This window comes from Notamacropus eugenii, chromosome 4 (genome assembly GCF_028372415.1).
Source record: "Notamacropus eugenii isolate mMacEug1 chromosome 4, mMacEug1.pri_v2, whole genome shotgun sequence".
NCBI lineage: Eukaryota > Metazoa > Chordata > Mammalia > Diprotodontia > Macropodidae > Notamacropus > Notamacropus eugenii.
In genome coordinates this window covers 76,081,104-76,102,843 of record NC_092875.1, presented here as the reverse complement: position 1 = coordinate 76,102,843, position 21,740 = coordinate 76,081,104, and the positions used below count along the sequence as shown (strand labels likewise).

Sequence of the window (21,740 nt, the reverse complement as noted above, 5' to 3'; positions counted from 1 at the left end):
TAAGTGTCTACTTTGTTACGGGCACTGTTTGAAGTGCTAAAGAGACATCAGCTCTTTTAACATACACGTGGGTTTATCGTCATCATCATCATCGTCATCATCATCATCATCATTGTCATTACCATCATCTGTATTTTGCACATGGGGAAAGAAAATTTAAAAGCAGTTGAGTGACAGAGGAAATTCAGAGGAAAAGTAAGGACCAGAACTCAGAATTGTGGTACAGTGGACATAATATCACATTTGCAATCAGAAGACCAAAGTTCAAATACTAATCCTAGCACTTACTACCTCTGTGATCCTGGGACTGTCATGAAACTTTTCTGAACCTCAGTTTCCTCATCTAAAATGAGGTGTTCATACTATATCACCTCTGATGACTCTTCTTCCTCTAGATACCGTGACCTTCCTATTCATTATGGACTCAATGCTTTATTCACTGAACTCTGTTAGCTCCCAAGAAAAGAAATCAGAGGAAGCCAATTATTAGAAGCTATTTCTACACTGGGAAAATTAATAGTAATATTCAAGAAGATAAATTCTGGTTTTCTGCACAGATAGAAACTTGAAATGAGTCTTCCTTTCCTCCCAATTTTATCTCTTCTGAGCCTTTTGGAATAGGTAACAGTTTTGAACTCCTGTAAATTGATCACAAGGTTGCTCTAGCAATGCCACATTTTGAGTAATAGGCATTTCAGGATTTTCCACAATGTTGAAGTCTTAGCTATTTTGTGCACATTAGGAGCAGATATATTCAAAGGTCCCTCTCAACTATATGCACATATCTTCAAAACTGCATACCTTTTGACCTAGATATATTATTACCAGGCTATACATGATATATATGTATATAATATCTGTCTATAAGAGATCAAAGTAAGATGAAAAAGACTCCTATATACAAATATATATAACATTTCTTTTTCTGTGTGATGACCAAGAACTGGAAACTAATCATTTGGGGAATCACTGAACAAATCATAGTATATCAATGGAATGATATACTATTGTAACATAGGAAACAATGACAGATGCTTTCAGAGAAAACTGGAGGACTTGTATGAACTGATACACAGTGAAGTGAGCAGAACCAGGAGAACAATTTACCCCAAAACACGAACATTATAAAGACAAACAACTTTGAAGACTTCAGATGAAAAATGATTCTAGAGAACATGTTGAAAATTGCTGCCTACCTCCTGATAGAGAAATGATGGATTTGTGATATACAGTGAGACACATTCTCACATGGGCCATAGATGAGTGTTTGTAAAAGCATATGCAACCAAACAATACCCGAACTGCCAACTCAGAGAAAGCTGTTCATGGCCAGTCTTACCCATTGATTTCTCCTCTTTTGAGATACTACTTCCAAGAGGGAGATTGAGGGCAGCTTCATATACAGCATTCTGTACAGTCTCAAGATACAAGGTCACTCTCTGAGCTGTTTCTGCTTGGCTTCCATTCACCTGGTCCAGACGAATGTCAAGATTATTGACAATGGTCTGTAGTTAAAGAAAACAATGAATGTTCTGTTACTGAGATTGATTGTGGTTTCTGGCCTGCCTCAGGTGATTTTTTCATTGTTGTATTTTCACAATGAACTAATCTGGAAAAAATCAAATTCTCAATCTTTTGCTGAAAAATATAACATGGCTCAGAAATAATGAACCTTGATGTTATAGCCATTCGAGGTTTTCTGCATATTTTACCCACATCATCTCACATGATGCCTTCACCAGTCCTACTAAATTAAAGCTTATATTTAATTCCTATTTACAAATGAGGAAACTGAAGTCCTGAGAAGTAAAATGACTTGCCCCTGGTCACACAGATAGTGTGAGTTCGAGGTAGGGAGATTAGTTCAGCTCATTTCTAAATGCCATGAACAACACAATTTGTACTCTATCATGGTATCTCTGAGAATTTTCTTTTAACTTATTTTCATTTCCTGAAAGTCACAGGAAAGGGTTATAGTTTAAGGAGAGTAGCAGTGGCCATGCCATAGAGCATGCTTACAGCTAAGCGTGTGCCCAAGCTGTTTTCAATGTGATATGAATTGTGTACAGAGGATACAGTCCTCCAGACACAAGCTCTGTCCACTTCTGAGAGACATATGCTTTGGCCTCTTGATAGAGGGTACCTGCAGCAATAGGGTTTTGGCTGGTCCCTCTATGCTACGAGCTATTACTTTGGAGAGGTATGATCCCCTTGCTTAGTGGGCATGGAGTGTATGTGACTAGATAAGGAGAAAAGGAAAAGTGAGAAAAATTGGGTTGGTAGTTGGATAGAGGAGAGGCCAGGGAAAGAATTCTCACTTTAGAGTCAGAGGCCCCTGAGTTCCAATTACAGCTCTGTTGCTTACTACCAGTTGAACTTTGACCCTATCGTGATGCATCCCTTTCCTCATTCATAAGATTAGGAGGGTTAGACCAGATAGCCCTTAAGTTCCCTTCCTCCTCCAAATCTGTCATCCTATGAATCAAGCACACAAAAATGATATTCTTGCTTTAGTCTCATTTATTGCCTGCTATTTTCCCATCCCGTAAATACCATATTCCCCCAAATGAAAGTGAATCTCATCTACCCTTCTTATTCTCTCCCAAAGGCAATGAATGAGATTGCTAATACCAGTGCACTTTGGGCTTCTCTGAATAAGCTACTTTTTAGAGTTTTTCATCTTTGCAAAAGCCTTTCTTCTCAATAATCTTAGATGGTTTTATAGGCCATTTTGTACATGAGGAGTTGAAGTTTGGATGTCAAGTGACCTGTTCATAGTCACATAGTGAGTATGGAGAAGAAGCAGGACTTGAGTCTAGCTCTCCTAACTCCAAGCCTACTGAGCTCTGCCACCTCTCAACGTGGTAAGATGTCACAACAAGGTGAAGGTGCCCTAAGATCAGAGGAATGAAACCTCTGCAAAAACTGCCATCTTCCTTCACCCACACTTTGAGTCCAACCTTAACCTCAGGACTGGGTCTTCAAGCTCTGTGCCTGAAAAGGACTTGTGGTCCTCAGAACTTCTTATTGTAGTTCAAGTACATGCCATAATTTGGGGGGGGGGGGGGGAGGAGGTGGGGAATGTGCTTTCAGGAGGAGAAGGAAAAGTAAGAAATATTAAATTTAATTCTGTATAATTTGATTATTGATATTAATTTATACCATCCCCTTGTCTGTTTATGTGAAGGCAATCAAAATAGGATCTTTTGTTGTTTTTGTTTTAGTATAATCAAGTGCCTTTGGTTGAATTTTGATTTTATCATTCAAGAGTTTTTACAAGGAGTAAAGTACAGAGGGTGGAGCAGAAAGACACACATACGCTAGCTCCAAACCCACAGCCCATAAAATATCTGTAAAGAAGAACTTCCAACAAATTCTGGAGCAGCAGAAGCCACAGAACAATGGAGTGGAGGAGATTTCTGTTCCAGACAGCCCTGAAAACTTCTTGCAAAAGGTCTGTTACGCCCCGGACCCGGAGCCCAGCCCAGCCCTGCCTTGGCCGTGTGGCACTGAGAGGAGCAGATCCGAGCGGGCTTCAGGGATGGAATCTCCAGTGGCCACGCAGGTCCCTCCACCCATGGGCCCCAAAGGTTAGTGAGAGGGTCTTCTTGGCTTGCCGAGAGGGGAGTGGGGTGCCCCCATAACTCAGGCCCCCTCAGGAGGCAGCAGCAGAGGTGGGAGCAGACAGGGCCTCCCCAAGCAGGCAGGAGCCCAGATCCATTGTTGAAGGTCTCTGCATAAACCCCCCTGAGGGAACTGAGTCCTGTGAGGCGTCCCTGCCCTCACTTGAGCAGCTGAACTTAATCTCACACTGAATAGCAGTCCTGCCCCAGCCCAAAGCCCCGAGGCTGGGAAGCAGCATTTGAATCTCAGACCCCAAGCTCTGGCTGGGCGGATCTGGAGGCAAAGTGGGTGTGAAGAGAATACTCAGAAGTCAAGTCACTGGCTGGGAAAATGCCCAGAAAAGGGAAAAGAAATAAGACTATAGAAGGTTACTTTCTTGGTGAACAGGTATTTCCTCCCTTCCTTTCTGATGAGGAAGAACAATGCTTACCATCAGGGAAAGACATGGAAGTCAAGGCTTCTGTATCCCAGCCCACTCAATAGGCTCAGGCCATGGAAGAGCAAGGAGTAAAGTACAAAAACAAGAGTTTCTTTAACTAGAAACAATGTAACTACTTGTATTGTTAATTATTTTAATGTGATTAAAGATCTTCCCCACACATTAATGGCCCTACCCATTAAGGGAAATTTGATTAGGGAAGATTTGTGGGAAGGACCAAGCCTTTTGTTAATGAGACACTAGTTCTCAAGGGTTGTGATGCCCTCTGTCTTTAAAAAAGGCATAAATACTCTGAGTTGAGGTTTTATTTTGGGGTTTAGTTTTTGGTAAGAAGGTTTGAGTGCCACATGAGGACTCTAGGAAGCCACTAAGAAGTTGCTCTGCTTTGAGAACCCAGATATTGTGCTTCCCTCCCTGGTAACTATGGTCAGACAGCTGTACCTGTCTGTTGAATTATGATCAGGCAGAGGAAGTCATGTGTGTTGATTACTTTGGGGCTTACTGACTGGAAGTGTTTGTTTGGCCAGATGAGGACTCTGGAGAAGCTGCTAAGGAGCTCCTGACTTTGAGAACCCAGATGTCTTGCTTCTCTCTCTAGTAACTATGGTCAGACAATTGAGGTCCAATTGTCTGTTGAATTCAGGCAGAGGAAGCCATGTCTGTTGATCTTTTGATTTCTCTGTATTTTCTTTCAAGTTCAGGGTGCTGACTCCTCTGAATTAGGTGAATGATATATGTGCTTGGTTAAAGGAATGATACATGTACTTGATTAAAGTGATTGTTAACCTCTTGAAAGTTGCTTTCTTTTTATGAATGCAGATCTAAGAACCTGTGATAGCAAGCCCCCTGTGTATTTTGGGGTGCTTGATGATACAATTTAAAATCCTCACTTTTTAGTTTAGCTGAAATAAAAAAATCTGCTTCCAGGAACTGGCTGAGGAATGTGATCACGTTTCAGCCTCCTTCCCAAGGCCTGGTCTGGGCCTCTTTGTTTATGCCATAAACAGAAGCCAGATATAACTCATCCCTACTACCAAGGGTCAACCTTGCTCTTGGCTTTTCTAACTAAAAGTTTGGAGTGATCTGGATCCTGATGGGGATGACTTCTCTTGCCCAGATGGCTAGAGGCTGCTGACTCTCATGAGCAGGCTTTATTCTTAATCCTCCCCCACAGTGATGAAGTAGGAGGAGTTGAGTGCACTTAGCCAGACTCCTCCTCAAGGATCCACCAGTCAGGGTTGTCTCTATCTTGTCAGGGAAGTCCCCAGTAATGTGCTGTCAGGAAGACAGACTGAAACTTAAGGTGGCCTTGAAAGCTCCCCGCTGGTGTTTCTGTCTCTGGCCTCAATTTATTGACTATTTGCTGGCCTAATTAATAAACTGATTTTTCATACCTAGAATTTGGTCTCTCAGAATTGTATATATCATAAAAGGATTTCAAACCATTATAAGTGAAGCATTGTCATTTTCCCATGCACTGGACAACTTCTTTAAACCAAGGCAAATCTCTCTGTAGCTATCCAGGGAGTAGGCAGCAGTTGTGACAAAAATCATTTTCATTCTTTTAAATCTAATTATATTAAAATATAGACTTTCAACCTGGGAAGTACAAACTGCTAGTTGACTACTTCTTTGATTTATGTGATATGGCACCAAGAAATTGAGTGAAATTACTGTATGTTAAGAGAGGTATAGCATCCAGAAACTTCAAGGGAACAAAGCAACACACACACACACACACTCACACAGACACACACACAAACACAGACAATGAAGACAGAGAACGCACAAACTATGACCATGTAAGAAAATGAATAGGTAAAGAATCCAGATGGAGACTTGGAGGGAATGAATGAAAAGTTGTAATGCTGTTTTATGTATTGAGATGAGTTACTTTAAATGGACATAGTTACTAAGCAAATTTATATTACATGCAATATTATTATATATCACATATTATTATGCAGCATATCATTGTATGTTCATATATATTTCATTTATAGCTGACTTTGCTGGGTGGTTTAGTGTTGATGTTTAGTATTAAGTTTTTAATAAAACTTTTAAAATCATTATTCACATAGATTTGAAGGTTGTTTATTTCTATAAACTTCTCCCCTATATAAGAAACACATTCATAATGATGTAACACTCACGTGTACCTTAGAGTTTCTTGAAAATGTGTCTTTGGTAAGATTAGAATGCAAGCCAGTTTTGCCTAGGGAAGGAAATAAGAAAGACATATTTAGGGAAGAGGTATTATTCCTGGAATAATAATGGGAGAAATGATTGCATTGACCCCCACAAAGGGAATTTCTCCCCCACTTCCTTCCCAGATTCCAATTATACCAGGTGCCTAAGGAGAAACTAAAACTAATCCATTTCTGAAACAAGTTGCACAAGGCAACTGCAAAAGAGAGAATGGAGATGAGAGCCTGTGGAAGGGATTCTGTACACAGGGATGGGATTGAACTAGAAGACTGAGGTCCATTTCCACTGTAACATTCCATGAGTCTATCCATCAAGGTCTAATGTGACTGATACTAGAGCATACTTTTATCTGGTATTGGGCTATGTGTATGAAACCCTTTCATATTTAATGGTGTAATTCTTGGTATTCAGTCCCCAGGTAGAAAATGGAATTCTCTTCATCTCCTCAGTCACTTGATTTGTCTGTGAATGTGGCATATGGGAAGAGTATCCTTTTGAATGCATTATACAGATGACCATGAAAGAGTCTACTTTTGTTCACTTGAATTGAATTCTATTATATTGACAGGGACTAAGTTGGGTCAAGGTCTTGCAACGTGTGAGGGAAGGGGACACGTGATAGAGATTCCACATGGAGTGTGGTCCTGTTTGCACTCACAAAGACAGCAGAAATGGTTCCTGGTGATATCCAAAGGTGACAGGAGGACTGGGAGGTTCTGACCCTTGCACGTGTTCACGTTGGAATTAATGATTGAATTCTACCTAGCAAATAGCTCTTAGGTAGAGGTGAAGCTGCAGTAGTTACTTTCCCATGGATTAAAGAAGCCTGAGTTTGATGCACAATCCATAGTAACTAGGGCTGCATACCCATTCATATAGACAGCAAAAGTGGATGTGGGAAGGAGTATGAGGAGGAAACCGAAAGTGTAACACCTTAGGACAATATCTCACCCTCCCATCTGTGAGCTTCCCGCTGATGCTGAGGCTGGGGCTGGGACTGAATGACTCTTTACCAGTCCTGTATTCTCTACTCTAAGGTCTGAGTGCACAGCATAGCTTCTACTGGGTAAGCATCCAAAAAACTAAGGTTCCCTTTGCTCCCTATACCTTTGCCACTTAGGTTAATTATCTGAATGCAAGGAGATGTTTTGTTTTGTACAGGAACATGTAAGGACCTACAGTAGCTAGTTTGTCTGGGCCAGGTACTAAAAGGACAAACAAGAAGACTCATGTCTAAACTTTTCAAAATACACTCCATGTTATATATATGATGCTTACACATTATGTATGGAGGCTTAACTTTTCATCTGGATAGTTGGCTGATATGAAATGGAATCTAGCCTTTGCCAAGGCTGTTACCAAAAAGAAATGCCTTATGCTATACTCCATGGAGAAGTTCTTTCCAGTTAGGTTTTTTCTGAAGCTGCATTTAAGTCCCCTTCCAAGATGGTGGAAACAGCAACTCTAGGAAAATAAAATCTCTGTCTAAGGTGGATAAACTATATAACCTGCTATGTGAAGGATTCTCTGCCCCTGGAGGCTGCTCTGACAAGAGGCCAGAGGGATCATGTGATGTATTTCCTTCTGCTAGCTCACATCTTCATGAACTTAGGTGAAAAACTTCCATCTGTATGACTGTCTTAAACTATGTATTCATATCTCATTATATTGTTAATTTAGTGGCCAACCACATCACCTACCCCACCACCATCACCACATGCTTGAAAAGCCTTCTAACTTCACTTCCACATCATGGAATCCTTGGTATCTTTTTTAAAAAAGCAGCTGTGGTACCACCTCCTAAATGAAGGCTTTCTCCTTACAATCACATAATCTATTAGATGTCAGTGTTTTCTATGAGGGTGCATCCATGAAGTTTTATTGCATTTAGGTAAATGAAAAATCGTGTTGACGATGAGGTCATGTGATGCAGAAATCTTCAGCAGTAAATGACCATTGTTGTTTCTGTTTCCAACTCCATTCCTCCCCTAGCACTCTCTGCCAAGTCTGGTAGTCTGAGCCTACTCTAGCGTTAAAGCTACCCAGAATGATGTTTGTCCTCTTTTGGCATATTGATGATAAGGGTCTCTAGGTCTTCATAAAATTTTTCTTTGACCTCATCAGGGTTTGTCATGGTGGGAGCATAGGCACTGATGATGGTGGCATGGCGTTTTCTTGAAAGTGGCAATCACATTATCATGAGCCTGTCATTCACTCCTTTTGGCAGGCATGCCAGCTTGCTGAGTAGATTAGTTTTTATTGGAAAACCTACACCAGCTTCACGACACTCCCCTTCCCTGTGGCCACTCCAGAAAAATGTATATCCAGCTCCAACTTCAGTAAGCTGGCCTTCATTTTCCAGCTTTGTTTCACTCAGGGCTGATATTTGGATGCGATATCTATTGAGTTCTCTTACAACAAGAGCAGTTCATCTTTCAAGTCTACTGGATAAGTGTGCACATGTTTCATGTGCTGATGGTGAGTGGAATTATCTTTGCAGATGTTTTTGTACATTTTTTTGAGTTTTGAGTGTGATTCCCTCCCTGCTGCGGTAATCAGGCCAGGTTTGGATAAACAGCCAATTTTTAGGGCACCTTTTCTAGTCCCCTTACTCACACCAGGATGTGAGCAGTGCAAGCTCACCCAGGGGGCTGCTCCTTCCAGTAAGAAATGGCTCTATGACCTGGGCTGCCTGTGTGCAGGGTTGTGACTACAGTTCCCAGTGTATCCACACTTGCTGCTTCATCACTGGAGTGTAGGGTGTGCTCAGGCAGGACTAGTGTCTTTAGTGTGATGACTGCCAAACCATTTTCGGGGCTCTTTCCACCTTGACTCTTTCCTGCCATTGCACTATGATTATTTGCAGGAGAGAGTGAGACTGATGATTTTGTGCAACTCTGCCTCACTTAAATCCAATTTAAGATTTGGATCAAGACATCACTCATACCATTTCTCATATATACATAAATGTGTATATATAGAAATGAATCCAATTTATAATAATAAGAGCCATTACCCAATTATGAAATGATCAAAAGATACAAAGTCAGTTTTCAGATGAAATAATCAAAGCTATCTATAGTCATATGAAAAAAATGCTGAAAATCACTGCTGATTAAAGAAATGCAAATTAAAACAATTCTGAGGCACTACGTACCTTATGCCTATTAGATTGGTTAATAGAACACAGAAGGAAAATGACAAATATTGGAAGAGAGAATTGAGACACTAATGCATTGTTGGTGAACTTGTGAACTGATTCAACCATTATACAGAGCAATTTGGAACTATGCCCAAAGGCCTATAAAACTATGTATGACCTAGCAATACCATTATTAAGTTTGTGTCCCAAAAGAGATTAAAAAAAAGGAAAAGAACATATATGGAGAAAAATATTCATAGCAAATCTTTTCTGGTGGTGAAGAATGAAAAATTGAGGGGAAGCTCAGTAATTGGTGAATGGCTGAACAAGTTATGATATTATGATTTTGATGGAATATTGTTCCTCCTCCTGTCAGACTGGAGGCTCCTTTTGGTCTCTCTGAGCCCAGAGGAAGTCCTACCAAGGATGTGGCCGAGGGAAGTAGGGAGAGAAAAAAGAACACAAGAAGATAAATGAAATGGCCCATGTAATGGGGACAGGGAAGGTGTAGGCTACTGGGTAAGAGAGAGAACATGGCCTAGTGCTCATGGCTAGGCTCAGAGTTAGGAAGACCTGGGTTCAAGTTTCCCCTTAGACATACTGGATTCGTGTCTCCAAGGCCCTTAGCCTCTCAGTGCCACAGACACCACTCTGAGAGTACAGATATCAGGGAACTGGGAGAGAGAGATCACTGTCTAGTCCCCTCCAAAATACCCCTTCTCCCTCTGTCTCCTCAATATTGGGTCCCACAGGCAGCAGTGACAGGCAGATCAGACTCCTGTGGCTTCAATTCCTTCTTCCAAGTTGTAGCTTGGAAAAAGATTTGAACCTCCCAGCCCTGAGCCAAGGTCAGGCCACAGCACTTGGATGAGGTTTCCTGAAGGGGTCTGAGCTGGGATGAACAGAATAGGGAGAAGAGGAGAATTCCCAGGGTTTAGTGGTGACTCTGTATTGAGGAGCTAAGGGCACTGAACAGAGAGAGCCCGAGTCAGGGAGGGGCCTGAGGAAGGTCAGAGGGGTCCCATAAGAGGAGACAAAGGGCACTGACCAGAGGTGGCCCATATGAGAAGACAAAAGGCACTGCCCAGAGGTGGCCCATGCAGGGAGGGGCTTCTCTGCTCATAGCTCAGTACAAAGAGCCCTTCAGTGACTCTCAGGCTAGAAAAAGAATGTAGGGGTGGTTTGTACCTTGGCAGTCATTCATAGCATCATTTGGGAATGCCTCTTCCCCAGAAGGAAGTGCATATCCAGGGTTACAGCTGCAGTAGTAACTTCCCTCTGTATTAACACAGTCTGCATTCTGACCACAAGAGATACTAATAGGTGGTGCACATTCATTAACATCTGCAACATAAGAAAAGCAAAAAAGAAATTTGCACATGGTCAATGTGGGAATTTACTTTATCTAAATGTAATATGCTATTTAGTACAGGGGCTTTCTTTTTCCTTTTCTTTTCCAAGGGGGTTGGAGGAATAGGAAAGGAGTGCTTGCTGGTTGAAAAAAGAAAGCACAAATGAGGAGAAGAAAAAAAAGAAAAGAAAAAATCAGCCAAGTAGTGGAAGGAGGTGGGCTCAGGGACAGTGCCAAGAGCCATGACTGAATTCTCTCTAGAAGCTTCTTGCTGGCATATAAGCATGGACAACTATTCTCAGGCATCTGACAGTAAAAGGGAAGAAAGACAGAGGAGGGCAACTAGAGGAGGCCAAGAGGGATTTCTGAGGATGGGAGAGATTTATGGAGCTGAGGACTAAGAAGAGACTGATGATTTGGAGGAGAAGGGTCATATCCTGGTCTCCAGGGCCAGCTCCTGAAGAAAGGAGAGAAGAGGAGATGGAGGGCACCAGTAAAGGGGCTGACCTTGGCAAGGAAAAGAGCCATGTCTTCCCCAGAAACAGCAATAGGAGAAGAGGATGGGTAGGGGAGATATGATGTCTAGGAGGTGAGGGAGTTCTGGGAGGGAAGTCTTCATTTTCTCAGTAGAGTAGAAGGCTGGATCTTCTGCTGAGACCCCAGGGGGCAGGAGATCATGGCAATGAGAGCTTTAAGGAGATAGGGCAAGGTTTTTGGAAGGGAAGAAGGTTTACAAGTGTTACAGAGATCAAATTGTGGACAAGTAATAGGACTAGGCAGGTAGGAAGCCCTGTAATCCCTGCTACTTGAGAGGGAGGCTGAGGTGGATCCCTTGAGCTCTGGAGTTCTGAGCTAAAGGAGGGTTAAAGTCAATGGAGTGTCCACAGTAAGTCTGGCACCAGTATAGTGAGTTTTTAGGAGCGGAGGTTGCCCAAGGTTGGAAAAAGTGGTCCATTTAGAAATGGAACAGGAGAAAACTCCAGGCCAATAAATCAGTAGTGGGATTAGAACTCATGAGTGCTTAATGCATTTCCATACTGATAAGATTGGGAGACCAGAGAATAATGAAAAAGAAAGATTGAAAGGAAGAAAGGAAAAGAAATGTAATAGAAACATATTTCTAGCAGAGAAGGCCCAGTTAAAATCAGACAACAGGAATCTGTGACTGATCCAAGACATGGGAGCACATGTTTAGAGCTGGGAGGACCATCCTGACCTCCACCTTTTATAAATAAAGGGAAGCCCACAGTGAGTAAGTGAGTTGTCCAGGTTCACACAGCCAGTTAGTATAAATGATGGAATATGATCTTCCCTTCTCTGACTCCAGAGTCAATGCTCTTCCCATTGGGCTCCATGGCCTCCGAGGGATAAGACTCTTCAGCAGCTAGTTACCACCCGCCTATGGATAATCATTATAATTATAGCTAGCATTTAGATAGAGTTTTCAGGTTTAAAAAATACTTAAAAATATTACCTAATTTGATCCTCATGACAACCTGGGAGGCAGGTGCTGTTTTTGTCTCCATTTTACAGGCTATGAAACTGAGGGAGGTAGAGGTTAAGTGACTTGCTCAGGGTGACACAGTATCTGAGGATGGATTTGAACTCAAGTCTTTCTAATTTCAGGTTCAATGCTCTCTCCACTGTGCTCACTAGCTACCTCAAATCACAGGCTCTTTGGGCTTCACTTTCTTTGGATTTTAAATGTTGTACTAGTGCTCTTAGGGAGGCAATGATGTTATAGTGGACAGGGAGCTGGCCTTGGAACCAGAAAATGGGTGTGATCCTGGGAGAATCACTGTAACTTCTCAGTGCTCTAAGCAGCTCTAAGAGTGTAAGTGACAGTAGAGTAAAAATTATGTGAGAGTAAATGTGCTGTAGAGTAGGAAAAGCATTCTGCATTAAGATACGGTTGAGAAGCCCTGCTTCTCTTTCTCATTCTATCGTCTCCTGTCTATATGCATCTACCAAGACTGAACTCCCTACCTGGAGCATACTGTTTCCTCATCCCTGCTTGTTAGGATCCTCTTCTGTTCAGATGAATTCAACAAACATTAGTTGAGTGCCTACTGTATGCCAGACACCGAGGATATAAGGAGAAAACTGAAACATTCCTCCCTGTCCCTAACATTCTGCTGAAATCCTCCCTGACTCCCTCCCCTTTGCCCCAGTTCTCAGGAACCTCTCTCACTGTTCAAATTTGCCCACACACACTGGGAGATCCTGTCATAATCTACTTTTATTCTTACTTTTGTTATAACCTTTCTATTCAACTGTAAGTTCCTTGAGGCAAGGGTTAGTAGTAATCTTCTTTAAATCTCCCCAATCCATAACTTTTCAAAAGAGTTTAGCCTGACCACCGCCATGGGAAAGACCAAGTGGATGATGAACATCTATTGCCCACATTATGACCTGCAGTTGGATGGAACTAAAGAGCACACTCATTACTATGTATATGTTGGGAATGGACAGTAAAGATAGGAAGTGAATTTGGCTCAAAATTCAACAGAGAAGGATAGCAGGCTGAAGTTGAAGAAATTTGCCAATCTCCTCTATTGACCCCTCAAAAATAAACGTCTATATTTTAATACCAATATTCCACTGGTGTTACATAGAACATAGTCAAGGTCCACACAGAGGGTACTAGAGAGGTCCATGGGGATGTGAGCCCCCTGTATCCTATAAGCAATGAGGCTCCAAAGAATAGAAGGAAAAATGTCATCAGGGAAATTTAAAATAGGAAAAAGATTGTCTGGGGATATGAAGAGGGGGAAGGGAAATCAAGGGAACTGGTCCAAGTTCTGGGTGAGAGTTACAGAAGGGTCATGAATGAAGGCCCATTGGGTGGACTCTCTGTAGCAAAGGGAAATCAGACAGCCAGGATAATAACAACAGCTCCTATTTCTCTGGCACCTTAAGGTTACAAAGCCTTTCTTTACTGCACCCTTTGGGAGATGGGCTGGGCATGCTATAGATGAGCCCCTTGAGCCTTAGAGGGGGTTAGTGACTTGCCCATGGCCCCAAAGTAGGCAGGGCCAGTGCATCAGGCCCAGGGATCCTGTTCTGAAGGAAACTGTTTTTCTGACCAGACAGACATGGGGCTGCTTTGGTGCTCACAGGATCTCCAAGGTTTGAGGACATCTGGCTAGTGCTGCTCTTATTCTGTTCCCTAGAACCCTTGTTTCTAAACTTCTTCCAGTTCAGAGGTTCTAACCCAGCCCTTGGTTCCAGAGAGGAGCCTAGGTTCCCCTGTGGGTGGGCCTGCCCTGGTTCGCTGGGCTCTGACTTCTGGGGGAAGCATCACCCCTTCCCATCCAAGGTACTTCTTGTCTTGGTCTTGATTCTTGGCTGGCTCAGTCTGGGGTCTTCTCAGACACACTGACTGTCTCAGTTCATCCCTGAGAGTCCCTAGGCTGCCTCCCTCTGGGACCTATCTATGCAGTTCTTAAACTGGTCCTCTTTTGGCAAAGCCTGATTTTCATGCGTACACATATCTTCTGAGAGTATTCTCATATTCTCCATTTAGCCCACAGAGTAATGTGTTCAGCCATCCATTTTTACGTCCAAAAGGAAGGGAGGGAGGGAGGGTGATTAGCCATCCTAGTTTGGACACAACAGAGATCTGGGTGGGGCTTCTAACGCTCTAGCCTATCTTGCCCCTGTCTGCCTTCTGGTGAGGATGGGAACTGGGCTGGACAGAAGCATGCCAAGCCTTGGAGCACATAGATCTCTCCCTCTAATATCCATATCACTCTCTATCCTGGACCTCCAGAGATAATGATCCGAGTGAAACTAATTTCCTTCTGTTTCCTTCTTTGGCTGAGATTGGCCAAAATACATCCTCCCCTCCCTCACCTTACTCCTGCTCCTTTTCATTGTGATATCATAGAACTAGAAAGAAATCTAGAGGTCCAGTTATGCAATATCCATAAATTACAGGTGAGACAATGAAGATAAGGTATTCAATATCAGAGGCTGGATTTGAACCCCAGTTCCCTGACTACAGAGTCTGTGCTGTTACAAAATTTCCACATAGGCTTTCAGCAACTATGTGAAATCCATCACCTGCCTCTTACTATATTCTAGCCTTACCTTGGCCAATTCATAAGCTCTTTGAAATTCAGCTTTTTTGTTTTCTAATTTTTCTTACGTTCTTTTGTTTTAACCAACAAAACAAAACACAATTGCCATCCCCCAGGATGCCCCCCACCCCCAACCCACGGCCTCACTTTGTAACAAATATATACAGTCAAGGAAATCAAATGATGCATTGTGAATTTCAGTTTCCTCTTGTGTCAAATGCATGGGTTGGACTACATGTCCTCTAGGTCCCTTCCAGAGCTGCATCTATGACACTATTCTTAACCAGGCTTCATTTTTTATCTAAAGAGTCATAAGCAGATATTCCTTCTGAGTAATAGGAAGAGATAAGGGGAGAAAATCCTGCCCTCACCCCCTCCTCAGACACACTTGTATTTACTCTATATTTTGCATTGGCAGAGAATGAAGCTATGCTAGCTCCATGCTCCTCCTCATCTCTGGGAGAAGATGAGTCTCCATTTCAGATGCCATTGGGCTCAATGACTTCTAATCATAGCTAACATTCCCATTGTACCTACTATGTGCCAGTTACTGGGCTAAGCCCTTTACAAACATTACCTCATTTGAGCCACACATCACCTCTCATTGGCAGATGCTATTATTATCCTCATTTTGCAGTTGAAGAAATTGAGGTTAAGTGGCTTGTCTGAGGTCACCTAGCTAGTAAGTCTCTGAGGCTGGATATGAACTCAGGTCTTCCTGATTCCCAGACCAGCAGTATCTTCACTGTGCCATCTAAATTACTTTATCCCAAACCGGACAAATATATCCATTTTAAAAGTCCTTCTTAACCCTACTCAGCCTCTAGGGTTAGCTCAGGATGGGGGAGAGTGAAGCCAGGCTCCTGGAACTGGGAGCAGCAGGAAGAGGAAGGATAGTTCATTTGTTTTTTTATTTTATAGGATTTACAAATAAGAGTTGTGTAGAGGAGGAAAATAATTCTGTTGCGAGATATGGTTCAGAGACCCTCCTTCTCCGTCTTACCCTGCCATCCTGCACCTCTATGCATTTGTTCAATTTTTTCAATAATCTCATACTCTTGGTGACCCAATTTGGGGTTTTCTTGGCAAAGATATAGGTTTGCCATAGTGTTCTCCAGCTCATTTTACAGATGAGAAAACTAAGGCAAACAGAGATAAGTGACTTGTCCAGGACTCATGGGTGAGTCCTTTGTGATGAGTCTTTGTGACTCCAAGTCCAGCACTCTGGCCACTGAGCCACCTAGCTATCCAGGCAGAGTTATTATAAGATTATATTTATAAAGCACTTAGCATCATGCCTATATCAATGCTTACTCTCTTGCTTCTCCCTTCCTTCCCCACCCCTTTGCTGTGTGATCAGTGTTGTATAAAGAGCCACCTGAGGCTCTGACCTGGTAAGGAACTTATCCGTGATCCCATAGCAGGGAGTGCCACAAGGTCACGCTAAGACTCCTGTTCCAAGGCCACTGGTGCTGCCTCTGTGCCCACAGGTTCCAGGGTGTCCAGCTGACCTTGCCTATATTCTGTTCCCTACTGAAAGGACTAAGCTTCCCCTCCCAGATCATAAGTTCCTGCTGTCCTAGGTTCTGGCAGCCCAAACTGAATTGAAAACTTACAGGTCACTAGAAGTATCTCTGAAAATAGCTGCACAAATCCCCTGAAGCTTGGGACAGGGCACGCTCCACCCTGGAAGCTGAGTCCTACCTTAACAAAGAGTTAAAAGTCAACAGATAGGCTGGGAAAATGAGCAAACAACAGAAAAAAACTGACTATCAAAATTACTATGGTTACAAGGAAGATCAAAACACACATTCAGAAGAAGACAATACAATCAAAGTTCCTGTATCCAAAGCCTGCAATAAAAATATAAATTTGTGTGAGGTCATGGAAGAGTTCAAAAAGGATTTTGAAAATCAGGAAAATTGGGAAGCTAAATGAGATTGATTCAAGCAAATTATGAAAAACAAGTCAATAGCTTAGCAAAAGAGACACAAAAAATACTGAAGAATATGGCACCTTAATAAACAGACAAGGCCAAATGGTAAAACCCATCTGGAGGAGAAAAATGTCTTAAAAAGCAGAAATGGCCAAATGGAAAAGGAGATCCAAAAGTCCACTGAAGAAAAGAATTCCTTAAAAATTAGAATGGGGGCAAATCGAAACTAATGACTCTATGAGAAATCAAGAAATTACCAAATTAAACCAAAAGAATCAAAAAGAATAGAAAACAATGTGAAATATCTCTTTAGAAAAATAATTGACCTGGAAAGCTGATGCAGGAGAGATAGTTTAAAAATTATTGGAGTACCTAAAAGTCATGATCAAAAAAAGAGCCCAGGCATCATCTTTTAAGAAAGTATAAAGGAAAACTACCTTGATATTCTAGAACCAGAGGATAAAATAGACATGGAAAGAATCCGTTGATCACTGCCTGAAAGAGATCCCAAAATGAAAACTGCCAGGAATGTTATAGCCAAATACCAGAGTTCCTAGGTCAAGGAGAAAAGATTATAAGCAGTCAGAAAGAAACAAGCCAAGTATTGTGTAAACACAATCAGGATAACACAAGATTTAGCAGCTTCTATATGAAAGAATCAGAGGGCTTGGGATATAATATTGCAGAGGTCAAAGAGCTAGGATTACAATCAAGAATCATGTATCCCAAAAAACTGAGTATAATTCTTCAGGGGGAAACATGGATATTCAGTGAGATAGAGGACTTTCTAGCATTCTTGATGAAATAATGAAAACTAAATAGAAATTTGACTTTCAAATACTGTGTTTGCGGTCTTCTTTTTCAAAGACCACCATGACATCAGGGAAATGATGACATGATTTGCAGTTTACTTTGATTTGAGTGAGGGAGGGCTGTGCAAGTTCACTAGCCTCACTTTCTCCTCCAGAGCCATTCATCAGGATGATTGGAGATGGCCCAGGATGCAGTGGCCCTTTTAGGCTAAGGCCCTTTCAGGTACTCACTTAGAGTGAGGTAATGCCCATTCAGTGTATAGGCTTCTTTAAGAAGTGAGTCAAGGGATGACCCCTTTAATTAGAAAAAAAGAAAAAAATCAAGCTTGTAGGGGAAGACCCTCAGAGTTGCCGTTCCAAAGAGAAACAGTTACCATTGACATTTACTTTAAGCCAGAAGTGCCCAAAATACAGCCATTAAGTGGAGCTTCAGCAGAGACTTATGGTGGTCCCATCTATGAGCTTCAGAGTGAACTAGGTTTAAGGTTTTGTGAAAGAAGAAGGAAAGGAAGAGAGAGAGAGAAAGAGAGAGAGGGAGAAAGAGACAGAGAAAGAGAAAGAGAGAAAGAGAGAGATAGAGATAGAGAGGGGGAGAGGGAGAGAGAGACAGAGAGAGAGACACACACAGAGAGAGACAGAGAGACAGAGAGAGAAAGAGAGAAATCTACACAGTAAACCCCAAATAAAATGGGCAGCTTCTGGCCATCAAAACTTTCCTTCCTTTGGAGAGAAGGAGAGGAAGAGGGAGGAGAGGAAAAACTAGGTTACCCAGTTAGCTAGCTGCATCTCCATTCAGGCAGCTCAGTCTACTCACAGGTTGTGTTTGTCCTTTATTTTCGAAGAGGACATGACATCAGGGAAATTATGACATAAGACTCAAGAGTAGCATAAAAGGTAGACAGGAAAGGGAAATAATAAGAGACTTAATAAGGTTAAGCTATTAACATTCCTACAGGGGAAGATGATATCTGTAACTCATAAGAACTTACTCATTATTAGAGCAGTTAGGAGTATATATAGACAAAGGGTACAAGTGTGAGTTAAATATGATGGAATGATATATTTTTAAAATTTTATTTGTTTTCAGTTAATCACTTCCATATATTTTAGATTTTTCTCCCTCCTTCCCTCTCCTTCCCCCCTACCTTCCCATTCCTTCCCTGAGATGGCATACAATTTTATATAGGTTCTACACATACATTCCTATTAGATACATTTTCACTTTATTCATGTTGAATTTGTAGTAGAAGAATTAAAATGAATGGGAGGAATCATAAAACAAAACAAAACATAATACAAAAGAAAATGGCCTGCTTCATTCTGAGATCGAATTCCATAGTTCTTTCTGTGGATGTGGAAGGTGTTTTGCCTTAAGAGAACATTGGGAATTTTTTAAGTCCTTGCATTGCAATGAAGTGCTAAGACTACCAGAAAAATTCCTCACACACTGTGGTTGTTGCTGTGTACAAAGTTCTCCTGGTTCTGCTTCTTTCACTCAACATCAGTTCATATACATCTTTCCAGGACTCTCGGAGTCCTGTTCATCATTTCTTATAGAACAATAGTATTCCATTGCATTCATATACCACAATTTATCCAGTCATTTCCCAATTGATCAGCATCCTCTTGATTTCCAGTTTTTGGTCACCACAAAGAGGGCTTCTATAAATATTTTTGTACATGTGAGACCCTTTCCCATTTTTATGATCTCTTGGGAATACAGTCCTAGAAGTGGTACTGCTGGGTCAAAGGGTATGCATATTTTTGTAGGCCTTTGGGCATAGTTACAAATTACTCTCCAGAATGGTTGGATCAACTCACAGCTCCACCAACAATGAATTAGTGTTTCAATTCTCCCACATCTTCTCCAACATTTATCGTCTTCCTGTTTTGTCATGTTAGCCAATCTGATAGGTGTAAAGTGGTACCCAGAGTTGTTTTGATTTGCATCTCTTTAATCAATAGTGATTTAGAGCATTTTTTCATATGACTATAGGTAGCGTTAATTTCTTCCTCTGAAAACTGCTTGTTCATATCCTTTGACCATTTATCAATTGGGGAATGACTTGTATTATTGTACATTTGACTCAGTTCTCTATGTATTTTAGAAATGAGGCCTTTATCACGGACACTAGTAGCAAAAATTCTTTCCCAGTTTTCTACTTCCCTCCTAATCTTGGTTGCATTGGATTTGTTTGTGCAAAAACTTTTCAATTTAATGCAATCAAAATTATCCATTTTGCACTTCATAATATTTTCTATCTCTTGTTTAGTCAAAAATTCTTTCATTCCCCATAAATCTGATAAATCTGATAGAATGATATCTTAAAAAATAAAATTAAAAGTTGAGACACAGGGATGCACTGGGAGAAAGGGAAAGGGAGAGGTAGAATGGGTTAAATTATCTCACATAAAAAAGGCAAGAAAGAGCTTTTATAATAAAGGGGAAGATGTGAGAGGTGGAGGGAGCACCTGAACCTTACTCTCATCAGAATTGGCTCAACAAGGTAATAACGTATTCACTGAATTGGTCATAGAAATCTATCTTACCCTACAGGAAAATAAGAGGGGAAGGGGATAAGAGAAAAGGGGTGCTGATAGAAGAGAGGGCAGGCTGGAGGAGGTGGTAGTCAGAAGCAAAACACTTTTGAGAAGGGACTGGGTGAAAGGAAAAAATAAAATAGACAAGGGGTAAATGGGATGGAGAGAAATACAGGTAGCAATCAAAACTGTGAAAAATTTTTTGAAGCAAGTTTCTCTGATAAAGATCTCATTCTCAGATACTGAGAGAAATGAATCAAATTTATAACAATAAAAGCTATTACCCACTTGAGAAAAGATCAAAAGATATGAAGTCAGTTTTCAGATGAAATAATCAAAGCTACCTATAGTCATATGAAAAATGCTCCAAATCACTAGTGATTGGACAAATACAAATAAAAACAATTCTGAGGTACTATCTAACTTATGCCTGTTAGATTAGCTAATAAGACACAAAAGGAAAATGATAAATGTTGGAGGGGAAGTGAGAAAATTGAGAACTAATGTACTGATGGTGAACTTGTGAACTGATTCAACCATTATATAGAATAATTTGGAACTATGCCGAAAGGCCTATAGAAGTGTGTGTGACCTAGAAATATAACTTTTGTGTCCCAAAAGAGATTAAAAAAGAGAAAAGGACGTATATGGACAAAACAATTTATAGCAGCTCTGTTCTGGTGGTGAATAATGAGAAGTTGAGGGGATGCTCATCAGTTGGGGAATGGCTGAACAAGTTGTGGTATATGATTGTGATGGAATACTGTTGTGCTATAAAAAATGATGAGCAAGGTGCCCTCAGAAAAAAATGAAAAAGCCTTACATGAACTGATACAAAATGAAATGAGTAGAACCAGGAGAATGTCGTACACAGTACCAGCAATATTGTAAGATGATCAACTATGAGTCACTTTGCTCTTTTGAGCAATGCAAGGATTCAAGACAATTCTGATGATCTTATCCTGAAAAATGCTATCCATTCCCAGAGAAAGAATTGATAGGCTCTGAATTCAGATCGAAGCATACTTTGAAAAAACTTTATTTTTCTTTGTTTTTTTTTTGGCCTGTATTTCTTTTACAACATGACTAATATAGAAATGTTTTGTATGACTATACATGTATATATAAAATGCTAGCCTTCTCAATGAGAGGGTTGGAGAGGGGTGGAAAGAATTGGAACTCAAAAATTTAAAAATAAATGTTGAAAATTATTTCACATGTAATTGGGAGAAATTAGAATACTAAATAAATAATTTTTCTAAGAACCAAAAAGAAAACAACCCAAAACAAACCACCCCAGCTTTGAAGTACAGCATCTTGCCTATCAGATTGGCTAATAGGAAAGAAAAGGAATATAATAAATCTTGGAAAAGATGTAGGAAAAGTGGGGCATTAATGCACTGTTGGTGGAGTTCTGAACTGATCCAACCATTTCTGAGAGTAATTTGAAACTATGCCTAAAAAGCAATGAAGCTGTACATATCTTTTGATCCAGCAATACCACTACCAGTTCTATTTGCCAAAGAGATCATAAAAAGGGGAAAAGGACCTACATGCACAAAAGCATTTATAGCAGCTTTTATTTTGTAGTGGCAAAAATTTAGA

The 21,740-nt window shown here is 41.0% G+C and overlaps 1 protein-coding gene across 1 annotated transcript in view; it reads right to left on the bottom strand.

The window, feature by feature from the left end:
• Window positions 1-21,740, bottom strand: part of LOC140502250 (adhesion G protein-coupled receptor E3-like) — an 83,030-nt gene that overhangs the window by 22,690 nt on the left and 38,600 nt on the right. Inside the window, exons 9-11 of the mRNA XM_072606540.1 lie at window positions 10,602-10,757; window positions 6,223-6,278; window positions 1,340-1,505 (exon numbers count right to left, since the gene is read on the bottom strand). Of these exons, the coding sequence (XP_072462641.1) occupies window positions 1,340-1,505; window positions 6,223-6,278; window positions 10,602-10,757 (378 nt within the window). The remainder of the gene's footprint in view (window positions 1-1,339; window positions 1,506-6,222; window positions 6,279-10,601; window positions 10,758-21,740) is intronic.